A 24986-nucleotide genomic window follows, 5' to 3' on the forward strand; every position below is an offset into this window, starting at 1 on the left:
GAATACAAGAGACAGAGAAGCAAAGCTCAACAAGAAATGCAGGATGCAGAAATACCCAACCCTTGCAGAACAGCAGAGGAAAAAAAAGTTAAATGACATTCCTTAAAGAACAGCTCTTGCAGCTTTCAAGACAAATGACATTTTCATCTTGAACTCAGAGAGAAAGGGCATCTCTCTGCTTCTGTGGCTGGACAGAGCAGGGGACAGCAATGGTGATCCAGTGCTCTGGGTATTACCACATCAATACAAATAGCAATAAACCAGAAAGGCAACACTCAGCAAGGACATGGATGACACTCAGTATGACACTCAGTATGACTGTTCTGCATCTATGACCTTCTGATCAATGCAAAGAATTTTATTAAGCTTTACTGACTCCAGAATGCTGAAATTTTCCCCTCGGTTAATTAGTGGATGTTAATTCACTGTATCAGACAGGGATTTTCAATGTGAAATGGTGTCATGGAAACTGTGTGGGACTGATGTTACACATTCAACAGCAGACTGTACACCTTTGGTGTAACAAACTCTTCAGGGCAAATATGATTACCAATGGTGAGCAGCCTAAGGGAGGAACATGATGGTTTTAGTGACCTCATCATCAGCTGAAGAAGAATGTGGATATACACATTCAAGGCTTACAGCTGAGTGCAGCCCTAAAACAAGGAAAGACAGCAATTCTATCCCAGATAGAGTTTTAAATGTGAAAGTTCAATAAAATAGCTAAAGAAACATATGATTTGTAATTTTTATATAGGGTGCCAGCCACATACCTGATCAAAAATACGAATGTGTACATCCATTTTAAGTACTCCCAGCATTAAACATAGTTTAAGTAGTACTTGAGGCTGATTCAATCAAATCACTGCCTTATTGTGGTTTAAGAATTACATCAGCTATAGAAATGTGTAGAACACTTCCACAAAGCCAAAGATGTGTATTTTTCATTTCATCAGAGTGTGGGACTCTGCCTGTTTAAAATAAGCCCAATTCCCTTTTCATTACAGAGCAATAGTAGGTTACTCCATTAACACATTATTATGCTTATACCTTCACATATATTCTTTTTTTCTGCTGCAATGCAGTAAAAATAACCTTCAGCTACTTGGAAGAAATCTGGTATCAGGAGATACAGTTCAGCTAAACAAAATGTGAACACCCTTTAAATCCCTACAATCAGAATATAGAAACTGCTTGCAGAAATCTTCACAAACTTGTAGGACCTTGTCTTTTCTTCTGCCAAAGAGACACTGCCATGAGAACTCATCTCAGGAAGGTGGTCTCAGTGTCACCCAGTCTTAGAATGTCCACTGTCTCTTGGCTTATGGACAAACTATAATACATTTCTCTTTCATTTTTCTTTGTAGATAACTTCATATGACTTGTGGACCCCAAGCATCTTCATGAAAGCTCCCAAACTCAGCACTATTGACAAAACACCTGACACAACTTCATGCTAACCTGTGTTTGATAACAATTTTAAAGGGCTAGTGTCTGAACTCACAAGACAATAAAATTTCAAGTGGTCTCTTCCAAAAGACACGAAGAGGTGCCAAGAGGAAGTCCTGACAAACCTGCCTTTAGAGATGAAATGGAAATAAAGTAGTTCCAGAGTTAAGGAGCTGTCTTCTTAATCTATGGGAGGTGCAGCAAAGTTCCACTTTAATAGTAAGCACGTCCATGGTTTATTTTGCACAGTTTCTAAAGCCATCGTGTTCTGAGGGATTAATTTTTAATGTTCTCTTTACTGCCACTAGTGTCTCTCTAACGCTGTCATGCTGCGGATATGGGGCCAAACTTTTTGTTTTACCAACTGCAAGCCAGCTCTAGGTGCTTACACTAAATTGGCAACAGAATCAACCTGAGAACAAATATTGTTGAAAAGTCAGTTGCAGTTTATATTCCAAGAGTTCCATGGGATGTAAATAGACTGTTACTTAGACAGAAAGGAACTGGAAATGAGCTCTCTAAGCACCCATTTGTGAAACAGCTGGCTACCTAGAGACACATCTACAAGCTTTTCTAGGAGCTAAATGAATACACACAATAAATGTGAGGCTAGAGATAAAGCCCTGAGAATGTGATGCTGCGTGCAATGTTTGGTATATCCTTAGTGATAAACATTTTTATGGCCTTTTAATGATTCAGTAAAAATGCAGAAGACTGTAATGTGGTGATGATTGTGTTTGGCTGTTAAGGACGAGGTTCAGTTTAAACTATTCACACTCTACTTCCTTTGTCTCATACAGATCTAAAACAAGGAATAAGATCACAGTAAACTTCCTTATGAAGTGCCAACTAGTTTGATTAAAATACTAGAGCATTCCTGAGTCACTTGCAGGTCTGTATTTTGTTTCTTCACATTTATGGCTGCTGTTACCCAGGCTGGAAAAAAATAATCTGTATTTTAAAATATGCAGGCAAAGTGGGTGAGAACACATTTCTTTCCAGGCATTACTGATTTCTAGGGCATTAATGAAAAAAATAGCTATTTAAATTCTCTACTTTCCTCAGCCTAAGAAAATTAAAGTTTTGTGTTTTTTTTTTTTCACTAGAAGCTAACCCATCAAGTGAAAAACAGAAATAAGTTCATATTCACTCATGACTATATTAAATGAAATATTCTTAGTGGTTTTATTTACAAGGAGCTTTCTTCTAGCTATATAGCCAAGGTAGTTTTTTGTGTGTTTGCATAACAGCCATGCTTTCAACCTTGCATTCCTCATCAAAACCCCAAATGGTGAAAGCAATGCACCAGGCAGAGATACCCTTCAACAATGGCAGTTGCAGACTCATGTCCACAGCTAGGGCTCAGTTCATACCTGTGACAATTGAGCACTTACACCTTTCCAAAACCTTTCTCCACTCTAGTCCTATCTCTAGTACCTGCATGTAGATAAGGATGATGGATTCCAGTCTAAGCCTAGTAGGCTAAAGCACACAAATAGGAAAAAAGTATTCTTTGCCCTACTGTGCTCAGTGGGAATACTGACATAGGATTATATTTATTGTCAGGTAACATTTGTCTGCACAGAGTGCTAGAAGCTAAGTGCAGATGTGCAAATTCAGGCTAGGCATCTTGCAAAAAATCACTTGTTATCAAAATATTTCCCCTTACTATTTCCAGGGAATTCACATTACTATTGTAGGTAGTGCTGCCTTCATTCCTAGTACATGATAATGTTGCTTCTTTCATGCTACCTGAAATCAGACAGCCCATTCTATCAAACCTGGAAAACAACAGTGTGGCTACGCTGGTATGATGATTTAATACAATATTTTCATTTAATGTTAACATAGCATTTCATTAGTGATGAAAGCACAGAGAAAAATGCTCAATGCATCATTCTTTACTGCTTGGTTGTCAAATAGGAAGTATTTGAATTCTCTTCTGGTTTAGAAAAGACCTTCATCAAGAAAATGTAAGCTTTGTGTATTCAAAGTTATTGACATTGACTTCAAATGTTTTTGTGTTACTTGTGCAGACAAAAAGCTTGCAGAAAAACATGCAAGGAATAAGGATGTGTTGCTCTCCAACCAGCTTCAAACAAACAGATCAAATCTTCTATCTCTTCTATTTCCACTTTCTACTCTACACCCTGTCACTGGAAGGGTTGAAGGCCAGTTTGGATGGGGCTTTGAGGAACCTGATCTATTAAAAGATGTCTCTACCCATGGCAGAGGGGGTGGAGCTTGGTGGTTTTAAAGCTCTCCTCCAACCCAAGCTATTCTGTGGTTCCTTGTGTATTCTAAGGCTATGTTACTCAGGCCACACAGCTGAAAGCAGCTTCTACAGATTTAATTACTATCAGGTGTCACAACATTAACTAACCTGTTTAAGCCATCCTATTTTCAAGCACAACACATCAGCTGAAGCCACCCTGAAAAAAAACCATTGTGCATCTACATCTTCAGTCTTTTTCATCTTTGAGACATCAAGTGTTTAGAAAGGAACCCAAGTACTACAGCGATCTCGACAGAAAAGCATATGAAAAGCAGTGAAGTCTGACAGCAAAAAGAAAGCCTAGATTTGTGCTGCTGAAGTCTGGGTGCTTATTAGGGGCCTGTGTCTCGGTGTATATGTGTGTGTGTAGGGATGGACCTCTGGCTCTCTCTCCCCCTTTTAAAATCCTGTTAGCTACCCTGGAATGATTTTCTGTCCTCACAGCCCATCAAGACATTAAATGTAACGTCAGTGTGCTTTTCCTTTATCGTCACATTCACAGGTTTGATTTTGCTGTCTGTTTGTTTTGAATCTCATTATTGCTTTTTCTCTCAGACACAAACTTTAAGTTCTGTTGCCTATAATACTTTGATGCTTTCTAGTCAAAACCTGCAGGGCCAAGCCATTGCTCCCAGGCCAGTACTGCTGATACTATTCTGTGTGTTGGATAGCAAGCACACACAGGCATGTACATGAAAAGATACCACTTTTCAAACATATTCAGAGCAGGTATTTAAGCAGAGAATCACTTCCCAGCCAGCTTTCAGAGCAGAAGTGCCAACCCAGCAGTTCCTATGTGGCAGATCCTGGCACTGCTACCTTACCATCCTGCTCTCATGGACCAGTCTGCTACCAGCCCCCAAATCTGTTCGTCACTTGATTTTAAACCTCAGCAGAGCATATGATTACTCCAGCAGATATCTCGTTTCTCCAAGGAGCAGTTAATGAAAGTACAACTTTTGATGCATGCAATCCTAAGGGAAAAAAAAAAAAATCAAATGAGAAATAAAACTTGCTTTGAGTAACAGGAGAGGTCGTTTTGGCAGCCGAGCAGGGCAAGAGCTTCATAAGGCGCTCTTTAATGCTGCGTTTGGTACTGTTCTGAGCGTAGAGGAAACCTAAAAAATATATTATCAGGACTGTTAACATAGGCTTGAGAACAAATGCTGTACATGCTGCAGAGTTCATCATTAGAGCAGAAGCCTGATGGGAAAAGGCCAAGCAGATGGCAGCCAGCCCGAGCTGCAAAGGGCAACCAGAATTTCTGAAGAGGACAACAAAACTGGTTTGGCTTTGTATTTTTTTTCTCCAATAACAGGGATTTTTTTTGCATGTGTGTCTCTCTTGTAAAGTTCTTATAGCCCACTTAAGTTCTCATCACTCACTGTTAACATCTAACAGAGCAGTATCAGATTATGTATTTGAAACAACTCAAGGTAAGAGAGTTCATAAAAATTTTTATTCTAACATATTTGAAAGACTTTGAAGTGCCTTTGGCTTTGAAGTTTCACATGGAAAGCAAAACTAAATCAAACCCAGATAAGATCTCAGAGATCTCTTTTGTTGTCCTTTCTGGCAGTCTTCTAGTTCCACGGCTGAGTTTTCCCATGTAGTTCATTCAGCAGCTGTGATAACCAGTCTGGTACTTTTGCCTTTTCTGAATACTGAGGTATCAACCACGACGTGTAACCAGTCTCCCTTTTCTGTAACATTTGGCATTCTATATATGTGTATAAAAAATAAGTATCACTTATTTTAATCTTTAACTACTGACATGGGTGAATAGTTAATGTTCACGTGCCATAAAGCAGGTGAACAGCAGGACCCTTGTTTACTGTGAAGGAAACTGTCAGAGTAACTGCCTGAGAGGTCTAACTACCCATTTTATCCAAAGTGGGTGATATGAGCAAGCATCTCCTGGATGGATTTGGCTGAAAATGATAGACTCAACAGCTGCAAAATAGTTGAGTAAATAATTCATGTTCCTGAGGAAGGTAAAGCTCATTTTGGACACTATGCAACTCCTGCATTTTTCATCTCATCTGGACGTGCTCACACACAAACACTGCTCAGCAGCGGCTCTCACTGCAGCAGCAAGAATGCCAAACTGATGGGTCAAGAAATGAAAACACAACTGACAGTTCCTGTGCTAGTGACACAGTCACCAGCATAATCCTCAGACATCCCTAGCACTGCACTTGTGCTGAATACTGCTGTTAGTGACACGACGTAGAACAGCTTCCTCTCTGCCACCAGCCATCTCGAGGAAGTATGTACTTATAGTTGGGAACAGAAGGAGGGAGCAAGAAGGCTTTAAATATTTTAATCTGTGTAAATAAAAGAAAAATAATCCTTAGCCTGTATAAGAGGAAAACATTGAAGGAACTGGAATTAAAGAAATGGGGAAACTAGGAAGGACTGAACCACAGCCTTAGAAAATCAGCCATTACCAGGCAAATTCTGCCTCTGTGCAGCTTTGGTGAGTGCTCAAAACACTCCAGTTTCAGCACAAGGTCAGATGGACCTAAATGACCATCTCCAGAAATGTCAAAGCCATGCAATACAAATAATGAGGAATGCACTTCTTATCTGAAGGTCTTTGCTCACAGCTCAAGCCCAAAATCCTGCAGATAAATGCATAATCTAAAAGACAATCTATGATCCAATGGGCATCTCAAAGTCCATATTTTTAGTTTCAACACAAAACCTGAGCCTTTAAATGGATACCTTGTGGTCTCACTGGCAGTGTCTGCAGTATCACACTAATGCTTGCACTGCAGATATCTGAACACAAAGCAAATTTGTTTATTTAAAGACTTTTTTTTTGCCTTACTAGGAATTCTTCTAACACAGACACGATCCAGGAATATCTATTTCTGACTTGCTAATTTCAGTTAAGGTTTGTGATGTCCATGTATTACTTCAATAATTACACAGGCCCACAACCTGTGTTAATACTGAAGACGCATACAGTGCTTTGCAAAACCAAAGGAGATGTCCAAAGGGTTTGATACTCAAAGCCTTAAGCAAGCAAACTATTTGTCTGCTTTTATGCTTGCACAAAAGACCATGGAATTCAATGTGAACCATATGGCTTTGCAGTAGCATAGTCAAACTGAAAAATAAAGAGGGGGGAAGAGGGGAATGGATGGAGAAAGGAATACCAGAGGAGTAATTTAGGAGGTCAGTATAACTTCTGTCCTCGCTTTGGCAGCTCATGGCAGGGCAGAGGTGAGGGCATTTGTTTATCTTCTTACAGCATAAGGAAGCAGCACAGAAGCATTTTGCTCCCAGTGGCTACAGTTTGCTCTGCAGCAACAATTCACTGTCATGACCTCCTCATCAGTACAACAGCTTTCAATGTGATTTTTGATGTGTAAAGGACTGCTAATAGAACAAGTTGCACCTGAGTCTGTGCTGAGTCACTTTAACACATACTGAAACACTAAAGTGTTAATTAAGATGAAATAATGCAAAATTTCTCTGAATTCTGTAGCCATTTGCCCAGTTTGAAACAGGTTGAGGAAAAAGCTGTGACTATTAAGAAGTTAATTAACTTAAGAGATTAACATTTATTAAATAGGCAGAGATTCTCATCAAATTACTGATCTTCTGAAATGGTTGTTCATGAAAAGCTGAGGAGCCATGAAAACCAACAAACTGATAGTGAAGGACTGATACTGCTTCCTTCAAACTTCTCAACCAGAGTAAGAGCAACTCAGCCTGCAAAGAGATGTTCAGAAGAAGCTGAGTCTCCCAAACTCTTCTCGATTCTTTTCTTAGCAACTGGTTGAGTAGATATTGCATAGCTTATTATCCTTAACCTAATCACTCACAAACTTCTCTGGACTAAGTGTGAAGGTTCTTCAAATTTAGGTTAGTTAACTGGTGCCACTTCCTCTTGGGTTTGATAATCTGCTTCTCTGCAATGAAAATTAAAACTCTGAGACACACTTTCCCCCACAATTCACTGTGGGAGTGTCCTAGAACTCGTCTCCATATGACATCACCAGGAACTGTAGGCATTTGTCCCAAGGGGTGTGCACACTTCCCAAAACGCTCTGTAACTGGGGCATGGCTTATATATTCTCATTCCTAGGCAGGGCTGTACTGAGGTATGTGCAGCATACAGATAGTGGGCATACCATACCAGTGGGCATCCTTTAGGAGGGAGTGTCATTTAGTGTGATTTGTATCTGTAGGTGCAACTGGTAATGGCTTGAATCTTTCCTTCAGGAAGAGGGATAGTACAACGCTGAAAGCAAAGCTGAACAGATCATTTCCTAAATTCACAGGTTTTGGTAAGAATTTACAAAGATTCTAAAACCCAAAAGCATTTTAAAAAAATTAAAGAAGAAAAGCATGAAGTGTTTCTTGGCATAATGGTTTATGCTCAGTTTCAGCTCTATGATGGAATTCCTCCCAGGGCTTCAGGGTTGGCAGCCCCACTAAACTGTTAATGGTTCAGCACAGATGGAGAAGCAAGGGAAACAAAATGAAGTGCAGATTTCATATTCACAGTTCAGGACTTCTGGAAGTGAGCCAAATCACAGCAGTGCTCCTTCTATGTAGTGAGCCTGGCAATGAAATAAAATGATCTACAAGATAAATATTTATAACTCCCAGCCTCAGCTCTTTGGAAACACCTGCCAAGGAACCGTGCAACTCTTCAGTAGGCTACTCAACAGATCATCAGCATTTTTGCCAACCTAAGAAAACATTCTTGCTGATCTTATTTGTCTGCACATATGTGGGTTTAGTTAGTTTTCCTCTGCTGCCCCTAACTTTCTACTTTTCAAACAAATATACCTGTCAGACATAGGTACACTTTCAGTAAAATATCCCTATCAGTTTCATGGACTACTAAAGCTCCATAAACCACATCAGATCTGCTACAAGGAGAAGCCATGAAGGTATTGAGCTGAAAAAAATGATGACAGCATTTTAGGGACTACCTTGAAACACTCATTCAAGAGTTGGATTGCTCTCCTTCACATTAAATTCCCTTGTACACACCATCTTAAATCAGGCTCCCAATGGCAGACATAAATTAGGAGCTGGTAGCCACACTTCCCTACCAATAAATTTGAGGTTAGAGTCAGTTGGAAATTCTGGAGGCCAATAGTACTTGAAGATGGATTGAAAATCAAGGGCAAAGAACAAGTGATCTTGTCAGGACCAGTCACTAAAGTTAGGTATTTGCTGGGACGGGCAGATGGAAAAGCATGAAAGGAAAACTCCAGCATCAAGGGAGAGAAGAAATATACTGTGAGAGTATAACCACAAGAAATGGCCCTGCTTTTGTCCACATGCTCCTCATTAGATTTCCCAAATACAGCTTCATTATTCAGAGGATGACTTCCCCTGAAATCCATGCAGCTTTTCCACCTGAAAAACTGCTTACCTTATGAGCAGCTTCTATGCAAATGCTTAATGCAAACATTATCTAAAACTGTTAACAAACATCTCCAGGAGCACAAACACTGAAAACTGCAGAGTTTCCTCAGTGCAAAGCTTGAGAATGTATTTGTTTTTCAGCACCACTTCATTAATTTAATGTGACTTAACACACCTGCACACGCATTCCCATAGCATGTGGAACACTAGGCTGCTGCCCTGTGACAAAACAATGTATTCATACCACTTGTGTCTGCAGGAACGTGTCACACGCCGTGGGCCCTGTGAGCACGTGAGAGAATGCACTATGAACCGGATTTCTTGGGTTGCTTCTCTGAACTGTGCAGCTCCCTTCATCTTTTTCCCTTTCTGTTGTTTATATGAGGAGTATAGAAGTCCTGAAACCCAGCTGCTGGGGGGTGGAGTGTGATGTGAGTGGCTCAGCACTGGCAGCTGGAGTGGGGCCACAGGTTACAGCCCACGATGTGTCTGGTGCTGGCTGCTTTGGGGTGATGGTCTGTGACTTCCCCAAGTCTTGTGTGTGGGATGTGCAATAACTTTCCTTAATAAGCATGTCTGCATTTTGTAGAGAAAAGTCTTTTCATACTTGGAAGAGTTAGAGAAGCCCAGAAAAAGACACTTCTAATGAATAATTTGTGGAACATACATTCAAAGTGTTCACACTATTATCCAATTACTCTGAGTGGAAATAATTGACCTACAGTGCCCTAGGCTGCCACTGCAATGTGTTTTTAAATGCTTTATATGAATTTAGTTCTTAGGAGAGATGTCTCAGAGAGCTTTTGCAAAGTGGTGAAATGAAACCAGTTCACACTTTTCAATTCTGCTGAACTAGCCCCAGGTGAGTCAGTCCTGGCCTAGGTCATTCAGGAGTAGGTCACTTCCAAGCTTGCTGTCAAAGTCAACAGCAAATTTTTCACCTAGGGCAGTAGGATTGGCTGAAGCTTATATTTCATATGTCATGCTTGGATTGCTAACATTTTAGTGCAAATTTTGGTGATCTGAATAAAGCTGATTTTGATTTGGGGTGACAGGAACCTCCTATCACCCTTGTATAGAAAGCATCAAGCCTTTCTTAGACACTAATAGTTGTCAGTGCTCTGTGTTCCCTTGATGGGCTCTATCCTGCTTCCATAAAAATAACTTTTTTTGAACCCTAAGGACCAGTGTGTAATTTGTTACACAAACATGTGCAGAACACCTACTCAGTTTTCTAGTCCATCTTGAATACAGTTGCATTCTGAGACTATAATTACTCTCAGACTTCAGAATTAATGATCCAGAGAGCAGTGTTCAAATACTGTCCATTTCTCACTAGTGCTCTGAAAGTTATAATTAAAGAAGCTACTTTGAAGCAAGAAATTCTGCTTACAGTGGTGAATGTAAAACTATACTGATGAGAGTTCCATGTATTGTTTAGAGTCTTATTCAAATCAAGGAGTCACACATTTGCAAATACATGAAGCACTAGGATGCATTTGCACCGTGTTGAAATCATGTTCAAATAATTGACAAAGTACAAAAACTACAAAATTGCTTCTCCTTAGTAAAGCTAAGTCTGGGATTCGCTCCCAGAGCTAAGGATCCCTAACTAGTCCTCTCTTCCCTGACACTGGTTCCCATCACAGCATCACACTTCTGCAGGACAGGCCTTTCCTGTGCACACCTGGTTCTATTTCCTGAGGCAGCTGACAGCACCTCCCTGCAAATAAGCTTGTCTGCACGCCAGGGGCAGCGATGGGTTTTGGTGGGAGGAGAATGAATAGTTCACCTGGGAAAGTGGGAGTGATGCTGCTGCCAAAATTCACATAGTGCTGCACCATGATTTGATTTTTCTGCATCACAGACCTGGGAGAAAGGTGCAGAGCGTTAATCGGTATTGAGGGAAGACAAAGAATATTTCCCTGCTGCTCCTTGCAAAAGAGAAAAAGAAAACAAGTTGAGACTTTCCAAGTTGCTTTCTGAGATTAGAGATTGCCTTTACTGTCAGCTTTGCTCACGAGTGTCTTGAAAGGCATCTATTCTATTTCAGCTGAAGGATATCTTGTAATTGTTACTGTGAGATTATTAACTAACAGCAGCCTGGAAAATGTCAGATGATTATACACTGTCACAACAATGAGATTTATCTAACACATGCAATAGGTATGTGGGGGGGAGGAGGGGAGGAAACATCCCAAATCTATTCCTGTTAGGTTTTTTTCTATGAGTTACAGAATCTAAAAGGCTGGCTAATTTGCAGAGCATTGTGAGGACAATTGGAATAAAGTCCTCCTGCTTTCACCAGCCAAAAATCCTATTAAAATTAATTGCTTGACCAAGGAGATAAGAAATCTGCCTTACAAATAAGCTTTGAAAGCTTTGCACAAAAACCTCAGGAAAAAAATTCTACTCATCCCTGGCTTTCCAGACTGATGCTTTGCTAACAGCTGCAAAGGACTTAAGGAAGGAATACCATTGAAAGATAAAAGGTCACTTACTGAGTAAGCATTTTTAGATCTTCAGGAACTGTGTCTTTTTATCTAATATACTGCAGGGCTCATTATAGCTTCATAAAGGAAATTCCAACAACTGCTTAGTTAAAATTGCTGTTGTTGGAAAGTGTGTTTTAAAAGGCTCCATTCTTAAAGGACTTCTTTAAGAGAAGGTTCAAAGTGATAGTGCCCCAAAGCAATGCCAATGTACTCGAAACAACGATGTGAAAGAAAATAATCTGTCCAAGCTTAGCCTAGAGATCAGGATTATTCCTCTTGGGTGACATGTTTGAGACTTGTTACAGCAGAGACTTCTTAAACCAATCTTCTGAAATATAATGTTAAGAGTGTATGCTGCAATCTCATTAGGCTGCTAGAGCTGCTATTCCTTCCCAGCTTGCAGATTCAGGGTCAGATTTTTTGAGATATCTGGAAGGTTATCCTCCTCCCCCTCCTTTATTGATAGCTACTTGGAATACAAACTGTGTTGTGATGACAGAGACATTTCCTGTCTAGCCTCTTCCCTATGAAAGCTGCAGTCCAACACTCAAAACAGCCTGCAGCTGTGTTTTGTTCATAACCTACTGTTCAAAAAACCCATGGCAAGAAAACATTTTACTTTGGGTTTTTTTTCCCCCCTACTGTACTAAGTGCTACAGTCAAAAGCAAGAGAACAAAGCCCTGTATGCTATATGTGTGTATTTGAAGCACTGGACTGCCTAAATCTCAAAAGGCATGAACTCTTGGAAGATCTTCCATGACTACTTAAAACACAGCTTCTTTTTTTCCAGACAAGATATCAAATTAGCCTAAATTATTTCATTAGAAATGTCAGAGTGGGACTCTAATAGACTTTGAACCCTTGATAAACATTTTTACCTTTCAGACAGCTATGGGCTATTTTCCATTCAATTTCTTTCTGCACTCCAATAAGAGCCACACTAATGATCTGAAATAAAAATGTGCCCCAGGGAGCATTTGATTAAAATGTACAATATTGGGGAACAACGATTCATTGGTAATTATCAATTTATAATATTGATGGCAGATGAAATGGTTTCATTTTTCAGCAAGCAGCAGGCTCTTCAAGAACAAATGGATCTGAAGTCATTTGAAGTCATTCACTATCAGTGAAGTATCTAGACAGAAACTGTATGGAAGTGACCTTTAGTCTGCCCATCACATCCTATTATGCATATATGTTCATGGAAGCTAAGATTTCTTCACTGACTTAACAGATCAGCATTGCCTGGGTATGGTAACAGCATGCCACTGCTTGTGTAACACAAACAAGTGGAATCACTCATAGCAATTAGAAGATGCATACAAAAAAAATGTGAGATGAAGACAGAGGTTTATGTAATGGATTTTCAAGGACACACACCTGTAGAAGTGAGTTCCCAGCTGAGCATCAGGAATTAATAACACTCTAACACACACACACAGAGACAAAACCCCCAAACCAACAACTAGAAAAGCAAGGCTTTTGGACTAAGAAGGACAAGACTGGGAGGAAACAATACTGCACTTTTCACTCTGAGTAAGGCTGTCACAAAAGGGAAAAGAATCTTCTAATGTTTGTTGGGTAACAGGCAGTGAGGAATAAGCTCAAGTTTCAGAAAATATTTATACTGTTACTTGAGGGTTTGTTTCTTCAATAATCCTGATATAATCAGCCAGATTTTCTAGGCATGGTGTGGGCTTAACTCTGCTTTAGTTGTTTCAAAACAGTTGACAGAAATCACTGAAACCTTCAATTTAGGTGACAAATTAAATAGCCACCTGACAACCTTGGTAGCTTGGGGTTAATATTGCTATGAAAACTGACAAAGTCCTAAGGAGAACAAGTGACCTCTCATGAATTATAAACCTCTAAGTGCAGCCTGTTGAGGAGCTTCAGCCGTGACTTTGGGTTGTTAAACCTTTGGGGCAGGGATTGTGCAGCTACCTTCATCTGTGATATGTTGGCATAGCTGTTGATGGAAACTAAACAAATTGTACCAGTGCCCCTGGTTCTGAGGAGTGTGGTACGGTGCTGTGAGTGAGCTCCCAGCAAAACATGCACACAGGTTCCTGGGGAAGGCCTTCTGCCATCTTCTGCCCCTCTAGGTACCTGGCTAATGGGTGATCCTGACTCTCTAGTACTTTGGTGCATTAGTCATTAGTAAATGACTCCAAAAAAAAACCCCAACAAACAAAAGATGAATGTTGGTAGATAGATTTTTGTTTGGAAATCTGTATACTGTTTTCTCCAGTATATATTTCAGTGCCTCTGTGAAGAATAACCACTTAGGAACCAGAATTGTCTTTAAGTCTAATGAAACAAAAGCTCTGTACACGAGATCAAGAGCACATTCTCAATTATGAAAACAACATTCCTTCTGTAGGAAGCAACATTAGTGCTGCCTCCTCAGGGTAAGGGATGGAGCAAGCAGTTATTTACTGGTGCTTGAGTTCTGTAACGTTTCTCTTCAGCACTTAGAAAATCTAATTTCCTGTGAACGGGGCTCGAGTTATCATCCATCACAACCCTTTTGTGCTGGCTTCCCACTAATATTGCTCCTAGCAGCTTGGACTGATAAGATGACTGTGATCCTTTCCAACTACAGATGCTTGGATCCAAATCAAAACAGATAACTGGTCAAACAGTATCTGTTAGGGCAGTACCAGCAACACGCAGCCAGCTTGCTCTCCTCAGTTCTTCTCTATCTTCTTTATCTAATTCGTAGTGTTCCCAGAGTATAACCCTACTGCTGTCACCAGATTGTATTATTAGTAATTCAACAGCACTGAAAGCTGAATGAAAGCAGCTGTCAAGCAAATTCTAAAATTACAGCTATTTGATATTTTTGGTGCCATACAGTGGGAAGCCTACACCAGCAATTTTGTGTGTATAGTAGGCAGAGCCATTAGTTTCTCACATCTTTCTGTACATCTCTTGCAACTCAGAACCATCTATTTTAATACTGAGATCTGCCTTGAATGATTAGAAGCACACAGGCAAGACTTACAGAACATCTAACTATAAAATGTGTGCAAACCCAGCCCATTCTGAAAGATCAGCAGCAAGATAACTGCATCAGAAAGGTGTGCAAACAAACTTTCAGTACCAGTGTTCTTTCCTTATGAGTTGGCAGAACAATACACTGCTTCCAAAGATATGCAATTCTGCTTTTGCTTTGAGTCTTTGCTGTTGAGTTTTGTTGGGGGTTTTTCCCCCCCCAAAAAAAATTATTGAAGTTACAAAAAGGCTTTTTAAAACTGGTCAGATACAAAATGCATATTGTATCAGTAAAGAATTACTGATGGGAAATTTCAGCAAGAGTGGTTGGAAAATGAACAACTACCAGTTGTTGGCCAGAGGAAGTCTTTCAGGATCCTGGAATAAGATCTTCACACAGACAAGAGCCTTAAATCACAACTGAGACTGATTGTTTTGCTGAGTTGGTGTTTAGCTAGGGTCAGCAAGCTGAGCTCATCATGAGCTTACACAGTCCCTACTTTCAACACGACTAAGACAGAAAAAATTGTGGCAAGAGAGATACTTGTGGCTGGATAACCTGATGGGATCCTTGGTGTGTCAAGCTCACAGTCAGATCAGATGCAGCATTTTGTGAAGTGACACCCTAATGAACCTTTTAAGGACCTTAATGACCATATAGTACTAATGACAAAGTTATAAGCTGTGTTAAGCGTGAATGGCATGCTTTTATTCACATTCTAGTGGTATCTACACTAAATCAAGCCTCATTTTTTACCTTATTCTGCAGGAGAGATTATTCCCAACAATAAGTATCTGAGAATTAACAGAAGAAAGGTATCTGAGCTAACACCATCAGAAGTCACCCATCAAGATGAACATTTTCACAATGAGATAATCACTCTCTTAATAAACTCTTCCTAGTCAGTATAAGTGATAAATTTCTTGAATCAACATGTTCCTGCAAAACTTCAAGCTCTTCAGAGCCCTGAGATGATCACAACTCTCACTTCCTTTGGAAGGAACATTATTCCTCAAGAAAAGGAAAAAAACCCAACAAACCAATTTCACCCACAGCGTGGCCCTTGTGATCTAAGAAATGGTAAATCATCTGGCCAGCAATAATGTGGAAACCAAGCAAAACAAAATAAAGCAAAATACTGCAAACCAGCCTCTGTGTGAGCTACATGATGTGCATTCAAAGTTTACAATCAGTAATGACTCTTGGTGTGTTACACAAAATGGACACCCAAAGAAGTTAAGGCACTCAGAATTGAAGAGCACTAAAACCATCCACCTCGAAGCCTCTCCCTTCCTGCTTGCAAAGCAAATTACTAAGCAAGCTAAAAAAGCACAAGGTGTGAGCTATTTTCAGGCAGGGGTTATGTAAATTATTGTCATCCTCACTTTACAGTTTTGAGAACTAAACAATAGGAACTGTAAATCTGAGTTTTAAAGGAAAATGTAACTGAATGGGGAAAAAACCAAACAACAAAAACAACAGAAGAACAAAACACACAAAAAACACCAGAACAACCAAACCAACCTTGCATATTTCATGAGTTTCATACTATATCCAGTCCATGACCTCTCACAAGCTTTAAACAGCAGACAGACATTGTCCAGGCATAACCAGGTGCACTGAGATTTAGGTGGCAGCCCATGCATGCACTTCAAATACCAAATCAATTGCATGTTGTTTTTCCAGCAGGCTAGACAACAGGAATAACTTCAGTGCTAATGAAATAGCTACAGGTGCACAGATTTGATCAGCTAACAGGCCTAAGAAGTTCTTGCAGAAAACCACCTGCGGCAGGTTCATTAATGGCTGTTGCCATGGAGACACAAAAAAGACAAGGGAGCAAATTTGGGGGATGGAAAAGAAAGGATGAAAGCAGTATATGTGACTATCACTCTGTTGATCCTCTGGGTAGTTTGCAGTCAAGTTTACAACAACAACATGCCAGAGTATTTCTGAGATCTACAAGTGGAAGCAGCCCTCTCTTTCCTTGTTATTAAGGTTTCCCTTCCTGCCAGGCAGGAAAGATGAGCAGATGGGTTTTGCTGGAGCCTAGAAAGGTCATTCATGAAGAGAGCAGCTCAGTATGAGGCACTTGGCTTTTTCCTTCATTTTCTTTTTTTTATTTAATGTTATTATTGGCCATGTTAAGACACTTAACTAGTGAAAAAATCCTTCTGTACAGTGTATTTCCCTATAGTGCATTCGTCCAACACCTAGCTTACTCAGCCCTTTATGTTTCTGCAACTTTCTTCATACCTGGCAACTATCACAGCTTAACAGACAGAGCTATCAGAGATGTTGAGTTCTAGTTATTTCTTCTCTTCTCTCCTCATCAATAATTTTTTACTACAGTGATCATTTGACCTCTTTGAGCGGTCAAGTTTACCTGTTTCACAGATACTCACATCAGAACAGAATATTGGCACTAGTGCAAAGTAGAAAATGTTGTACCAAATGTTAAAAAAATAAGAAGTTCAGGCTTCCATTAAAGATTTTGGCACAACAAGCCAGGAGTGGGGTAAATGTTTTAGTAGTGGTAAAGGTGAACAAAGGATCTCCTCATTTGGAAATGGTAGATAAAGACCTGCGTGCATTATTTGGTCCTAAGTGGCCATCGACTACCAATCCAAAGTGGCCATGACAGAAGATGCCTAAAATGCTTCTAAAGGAATGTTTTCCATTACTGCCAGGAAGAATTGAGCCTTTAGCATGAGAAAGACACACTCAGTGAAGCCACTGAAAGGTCTGCTCAGTCACATCTGTGAAAGATGAACTGATGTTGGAAAAGATGAAGACAAAATTTCCCTGGATAATTTGGAGCTTGTTTAGCTTAGCGAATGCAATGCCAAGAAAAGAAATGGCTCTCGTGTGCAAACCAAAAATGCAAAGTGGAGAACTGCAATAATGCTGTTTTATCCAAAGAACAATATTGACACAAATGGGGAGGAAATTACTGCAAATACTGTTAAGCTGGACAATAATAGAAGATTTTCAGCTACCATGAACCTGGAGTCCTTCAACAGCACTAGGAGGGTCAAGAAATTACCTAGCTTAAAAGTGAGAGTTTGATTAAACAGCAGGAGAGATTATATGAATGTTATCTTTGAGTCTGTGGGATTCAGTGACAAAGAACATACCCATGTTTTTATTTCGCCTTCTATTTGGCTCAAGCAGCAAGGCTTTGGTAGTGGCAGGGGTGCTGCAGGCCCACCTCTGCAGTGTCGAGGGCCCCACACCAGAGCAGAAGGATGTTTCCTGAAGGAAACTGCAGCCTGCAGAAAAGACCAGGTTGGACCTGCAGATCATGGGGAGCACCCAAAATGGAGCAGAGGAAAAGTGTGAGAAGGAAGGAGGGACAAAAAGGACCTGTTCTGGACTGACTGCAATCATCCTGACGCAGACACAGCTACAGCTTTTTATCCTCAGCGTGAGTTCAGAAGATATACATAGGCATATTCCCTAAATCACCCTGCTAATTATTGTGACCTAGAACAAGTACCTTCATTTAAAAGTAATTTTAATTAAGAACACTGGTGAATTGTAGAGGTTTGAAAGAGAAACTGGAGCAGAGACTTGCCGTATCTCAGGTGGAATGCAGGTGCTCCTGAAGAGTTCTGGAAAAGAAGGTTCTGTGAGGATGTGTCATGACTGAAGTCCTCAGCAATTTAGCAGAGTATTAGAATTTAGATAAGCCCTCTGGATCTTTGCTCTTACAGTAGAAGGAAAAAATCCCTCCCCCCCAATAAATAAATAAATAAATCTCCCTATTATCTAAAGCCAGCAAAAAGCTAGAATGTTGCTAATCTGAGAGTAGACAGCAATGTTGGGATGAAGAAGGGAAATTGGAAATGACAACTCCTATTAGACCAAGACAGAACAAAAGTGAAGTGCATCACACATACAAAACAAAATGACTGTGATAATTTAAAGCAAGAGTCCAGACTTTTATGAAGAAATTAAAATACAGCTATTGAAGGTTTCTCAGCTGCCACAGATAAAGTCCTCATTAATACAACAACATGTGAGAAGGCTGTGAACCTGTAAAATTCTCCTCCACAAATACCAGAGGTCAAAGAAAGGACCAGTGGATTGAGTGATGTCAAGAAGACATTGGCACCTTCAAGTTGAAAAGAGATGACCTGAAGGAAGAATGAAGCCTTAGAAAAATACAGCATGAACATTTCATTACATTCTTTAACAGAAGGTATCATCTATGAGTTGGGCATCATTTCAGAACCAAGAATAGTATAATACCAACACACAATAATGCCATGGCCTAACTTGATTTTTACTGTGGCAGAGCAACTCTGACTCTTCATATCAACATCTTTTTAATGTGGTTTGTTGCAGACCCATAAATTCCCACAGCAATCCAGCCATTACCTCATCTCCAGCACAGCCAAGAGCTCAGAGGTCTGCAGGATTTATGTTTTTCAGCTCAGCAAGAGAATGCATGGTTTGCAGAGCAAAGGCTTCTGTGCATCCATGACAGAGCTGCAGGATTGATGTATCACTCAGTGATAACTGTTGGGAAAGGTTGACTTTATAGTGATGACTAATGCACATTTCTGGGTACACTGGGAGTAACACCAGACCTAGTTTAAATAAGAGGGGGGTTTAATCAATGTCTTGCAATCTTCCCCATTTCCCAGTTCCACAATGCAGTGACACCACGTGCTGAAGACTAGTACTCTGAGCTGTTGATTTTCACTAGTACTCACTTCGTGCCTGCCATCTCTATCACTGAGAGTTTTCAGGATAAACCCAAGACACAGCCTCTGCTCACTTGTGCCCTGTGATAGGACAAGAGGCAATGGAGGGAAACTACAACACAGTGATTTCCACCCCAACATGAGGAAGAACTTGAGTGTAAGGGTCATGGAGCACTGGAGCAGGCTCCCCAGAGAGGTTGTGGAGTCTCCTTCTCTGGAGACTTTCCAGCCCTGTCTGGATGTGTTCCTGTGTGACCTGGTCCTGCTCTTGGACTATGGTGCTAAGTAACCTGAAACTCTGCAAGGCTGAAAGTATTGGTGTCAGCCTCTAGGTTCCATCAGGAAGAGGCTAGCAAAACCAATTATCTTTGCTGAGCTATTTCTCTCTGCTAGCCCATGCCCAAGGAGAGATTAAAGGTTGCAGAAGAAGCCATGGGGTGAACTTACTACCAATGAATTGTCCAGAAAGGTAGATTTCTTCACAGCTATTGAACACTCAGTCACCGTGACACAGCAGTTTGCTTAAACCAAGGATGTCCTTCAGTTATTATATGGGTGTTAGTAAAAAAAAAAAAAACCAAAACAAGTTGAAAAACAAAACCTAAACCAAATGGCACTTAATATTTTACAGCAATTCATCTTCAGAATGCAATTTTGTGAATGGATCAATTTGTGCATCACCTGAAAAGGAGACTGAAAAGCCTTTGACATTTATGTTTATTTTTTTCTGCTCCTCACAAAGAAGCTGTTCATTATTAATAGGTCTTATTAAACTGACAGTAGCAAGCAGACAACTTCACTCTGTAAAAACCAGACAGGTAGAAGCTGACCTTTCTGCCTTTTGGAAAACAGTAATTTATTCATGCTATCTGAAGATTATCCTTTTGCTGATAACAATATGAAGAACTCATTCTGCATTTCTTATGCATTCAAAACTCCTGGTGGCTTGAACAATGAAAATTATCATCCAGAATTCTTCAAGGAGACATGGGAACTGTCAGAAAAAGCAGGACAGGCCCCAAGCAGCTATGCATTATGAATGCATATTGTGGACTACCACAACTGTGTTTTCTTGTTCAAAATAGGTCTTACACGAAATAGGTGTTCAGAAAAATAGCCAGTGTATGGTTCATTGCCTTCATTTGACTGAGATAAGTGAAACACCTCAGAGTGTATTAACCTAATCTAAAATACTCTTGCACAAGGAACCCAAATTTGTTTGGCTTGTACCAAGAACACTATTCCTAACAGTCTGCTCTCTGAAATTTGCTTAGGTGCTGAAGTGCTACCTGGCATTGCAAAAGAGGAGTCATCTGTCTCCAAAGCAATATATCACACACCCACCACTGGCATGGCTGTACTCTCACCTCACTGTTAGTGGCCTGGCCTCCTATCTGTCATGTGGAACCAATATTGCAATAAAGATTAATGTGTGGTCAGATGTAGCTTTAAATGGGGACAAAGAGGTCCTGTAGATGCAGCCAAGAAGATAGGCAGCAGAACTCTGTAGTACCCAATGCTTAAATAAATTAAATAAATAAATACAAATCTAATGCAATAAATATTGACAGAAGTTGTACCTTTTCAGTCAGCTTTGGCAGCGACCTTAGGTTGGCCTTGAATGTGTTTTACATAGAGGACAAGAAATAAACTATCACTAAGCTACTCAGAAGTTGTTCCCATCCTCCTTGCATTTGTGATTGACAAACGTCACTTCTGAGAAGCACAGGATTGCAGCTGCACTGATTGAAGGAAGATAGAACCTAAGCCTTTGCCTCTAATTTAAAGCAGCACTTTTAGAGAGGCTTTCTATCTTCCATCTAGTTGTTGTTGTCGAATGACAAATATCTGCTTGGTGTCAAACGTGAAGAACTAACAGATATTAAATGGCATTTAGTTACTGAGCATTTTGTGTCAGCTGATCTTCCTCAAAAGCTGAAGCAACTGATTGCTGGCTGAAGCTATCACCACAAACTAGCATTTTGGCAGGGGGTAGGAGGAATTCACAATTAAAATACAAAAATTATCTGTAGCAATAGTTATTTTCTCACAAATTCCAAACATCTGTTGCAAGAACATAAAGCTAGAACTATGGAAAGCAAACATGCAGTACCTCTGCATTCTTCACTAGTCATAGAATATGCTCCCCTTAGTTTTAACAAACTGCCACGTAGCATGATTAATTTCAAGTACCTGATGGATATTTACACATGTAAAGGCATGGTAATTCAAGGCAGAGTAATGATTTTGCCAAAGCATACAGTCAGGAGCTCATGCTAATTGTCACAAAATTACTTTACACACAAATTACTCAGGCTGCTCCCTGTTCTCATCATCAAGTGATGTCTCAGCAAAGGTAAGTTTATTTATTGGAGAAAAAAGCATGTGAGATGAGCCATACCCACACAGGGTTGTGACAAACCAGGGCACAGTCCAGGATTTCAGAAAAGAATGTGAAGTTCGGGTACTACAGATATCCACTTAAGGATTTGCTCTGTCTTAAACAGTTCTCTGGGGCTTAACTTCTGCACAAGCTTAGTATCATTATTTTCAAAGAGCTTTCCACCCTGCTACTATATGAAGGTAGAGAGGCATGGGTGAAAACTTCAGGAGAGGTGAGTTCTCACATAAATGATCTGTTAGGAACTGCCCACTATTGAGTTCTTCTGGAACCCAGCTCAAAGAGAGTTTAGTGCTTCTGTCTGCTTTTGAATCTTCCACAGTCTCATCTTGAAGAGTGCAGTTTAGGGTGTCTGGAGAATAAAATTAAATCAAAAGGAATACATTTGGGATAGGAACCTAGAGATTTGAAGTTAATTCCTTTAATTTCCTGCTTTTTTTCCCCCTTTTTCTGCTACTCTTGCAAGTTTTAGGAATTAAAAATATGACTTAAGTGTAAAATATTAACCAAATGTTAGACCAGATATTAAATAAGATAATCAGAAAATATGAGATCCGGTGAAACTTTACCATATCTTGTCAATTTACATTCCTACCACCCTCATGGAATTCTTGAGGGTTAGTTCTGTGAAAACTTTGCATTAACATAACCTTCCATCCTCCTCTTCATAATGAGCAAGAAAGACTTGCAGGAAAAATCCTCTGTATCACAGAATTCCAGCATGCTGGGGTGGGAAGGGACCTCTGGAGATCATCTAGCCCAACTCCCCTGCTAAGGCAAGGTCACCTAGAGCAGCCTGCAGGAACCAAGGTTTCAGCTCAAATAAATGCTTTTCAAGAAGACAACAACTGCAAACAAAGCAATAAAAGATATTAAATGAATCACTTCTCTTTAAGAATATCTAAGTAGGGATAACACAGCTTGCTTCGTTGTTTGGTTTTCCCCCACTAGTTTTCAGAACTAAACTCATACCCATTCTTGACTACATTCCAAAGCAGAAGCAATGCTCTAATTTATTAATGCAGTTATAGTAGGATTAAAGTAATAAAACTATTATTAAAGTTCATTTTTTTCACAGAAATGTGCAACTGTGTAGTACAGTAGTCATGCATTGTGAATCACTTGGTGTTAAATAACGCCTCTTGCTGCCTGCAGGGTGAGGCAAGTCTCTACTGAAATAAGCATGATGGAGATTATTCAAGAAACAAGTGAAGAAAAAGTGGTTTTCAGTGGGAAGTTGTTTAATGTGCTTTCCAGGCAGCTTCCTGGCCATCTGAGTCTGCTAAACTCCACACAACCCCCCCACAAAATCTGGATAAATTAAGTATCAGGGCTTGCTTTAGACTTGCCAGGATTCATCTCCCTGAAGAGATACATCATACAAATTAAAAGTCCCAAAACCCATCAAATAAGAAAAAAAAGGAAAAGGTTTTCCCCTGAGGATAAATAGCATACGAAGAACCACCAGTGCTTAAAGCCCATTTTCAGACAGTTGTCTAAAGTGGGTCACAAAGATCAATACCTAGGAATTGGAAGCAATGTGGCCTGATTCTCAGAAAAAAATCTCATAGTTCAACACTTAAAATCCCCCCAGAACATCTTTGTTCCTGTTCCTGCATTGCCAACCACAGGCTCCTTTGTTTGAAAACAGTTGGTTTTCAAATAGTCCCTCGTCATCCAGAGCAATAAATAACAATCTCTACACTTCTCTGGCAAAATGGCAACAACAGAAAATCCTACAGAGCTTAATTTATTTGGTGTTGCTCCCCCTGCTGCTGCCCTGTCATGCTCCTTCTGGTTTTTGTCTGTATGGCCACACATGTGTATGTGCATATACATATATTTACACACACACACACCTTTAGTAGAAGAGCAAAAATGAACAAGAGCTATAGCTTGCTTGCCCTGATCCTCCTCTTAATTGTCCTTCAATCCTATCTACTCTTAGAAAACCTTAACAAGTCTTTAGGAACTCCTGCTATGATTCCTTCCTTGCAGTTCCTTAGGTGTTTAACTCTCTTGATGAATTTACCCCCATGGGTTCTAAGCTCTCCTTAAAAACTGCATTCATAATGCACTTCCATTGCAATTCTTCTGGACCTGGTTGTGACATGTCACAGCTTAGCACACACTAAATCTCCACTTGTCTGTGTTGTTGCATGAAACAGTAGGAGGACATTTGCCAACTCCTAAACTCTGGAGAAGCAATGAAGACCTTCTCTGTCTTGCTTTCTATTCATGTAATCATTGCACCTCCTCTCTCCCACCCATGAGATGTTCCTAGTTAGGATGAATGCAGAGAGAAGAAAAGGTGAACTGCCACATGTGGCTATTTGTTGCTTCCCACCAATGGAGAACTAGGCATGAGATTGCTGCTGGCTGTCACCAGCCTTCTTCCCTCCTCTCTGGCTGTCTCCAAAGCAGTACAGAGTTGTGTACTTCTGCCTCCGAAGTGTGAAGCCTTTGGGCAGCAACTCATTCATTTTTTAAATAAGAACCAATCAGGCAGAAGCTGGCTCTGGCTGCAGCAATAAATATAACACTGCACAACTTAGCAAAATTCATAAAAGCAAGGATTTTCTACTAAGGATTTGACTGAATTATGACTTTCCAGACACCTCCATTCAAGCGTTCATCCATGAGAGACATGTTTAACCTGGCATGGCCGAAGGAGATCTGAATGAAAGCTTTTGATAATGCTATTTGCAGCAATTCTGTCTCCATTTGGAAAAAAAAGCTAGGAGCACAAATTCATGGTAATAGATGGCTACACAGAGAAGCATCCATTTATTGGCAGTACTCTGGGCTCCTCTACTTTTATCTAAACAGCCTCTACCTTTACGCTGATTGCTGCATTTGGAGTGTGCTATTTTGTGCACAGGATTCTGCTGAGGGAATGAAGTGATGCACACACATAGCCTCTGCTACTTGGGTAACCTCTGTCTACAGTACAAAGCATTGGACTTGCTCACCTGAGAATAGCAAGTACAAAAGTTCCAGTTTTCTGCTGCGCTTGAGGATCAGGGACTGAATCCAGTCCCAAAATGATTATTGCAAGTTAATTGATTGGAATCTATTTAATGACAGCACTAATGAGGATGAAAAATTGCCAGGAGGGAGACAGAACTGGAAACAAATTTAGTTTTTTTTCCCACCAATGTAAATCATCTTACTTCTGATTGAAACATAATAAAGAAATATCTCTTTTCAGTGCATTGCTATTGAAGTACAAGAAGAAAGAACAGGCTGCCCAGT

General features: G+C 40.1%; 1 protein-coding gene across 10 annotated transcripts in view; it reads right to left on the minus strand.

The window, feature by feature from the left end:
- Positions 1-24986, minus strand: part of KCNIP4 (potassium voltage-gated channel interacting protein 4) — a 287694-nt gene that overhangs the window by 26813 nt on the left and 235895 nt on the right. For 2 of the 10 annotated variants that reach the window (XM_068149278.1, XM_068149287.1), the window contains exon 2: positions 4741-4842. The exons of the other annotated variants lie outside the window; for them this stretch is intronic. In XM_068149278.1, coding sequence (XP_068005379.1) covers positions 4741-4842 — 102 coding nt within the window. The remainder of the gene's footprint in view (positions 1-4740; positions 4843-24986) is intronic. 10 annotated transcript variants of the gene reach the window in all.

This window comes from Melanerpes formicivorus, unplaced genomic scaffold (assembly GCF_026170545.1).
Source record: "Melanerpes formicivorus ecotype bairdi unplaced genomic scaffold, bMelFor1.0.p_v2 SCAF_18, whole genome shotgun sequence".
NCBI classification, from domain to species: domain Eukaryota; kingdom Metazoa; phylum Chordata; class Aves; order Piciformes; family Picidae; genus Melanerpes; species Melanerpes formicivorus.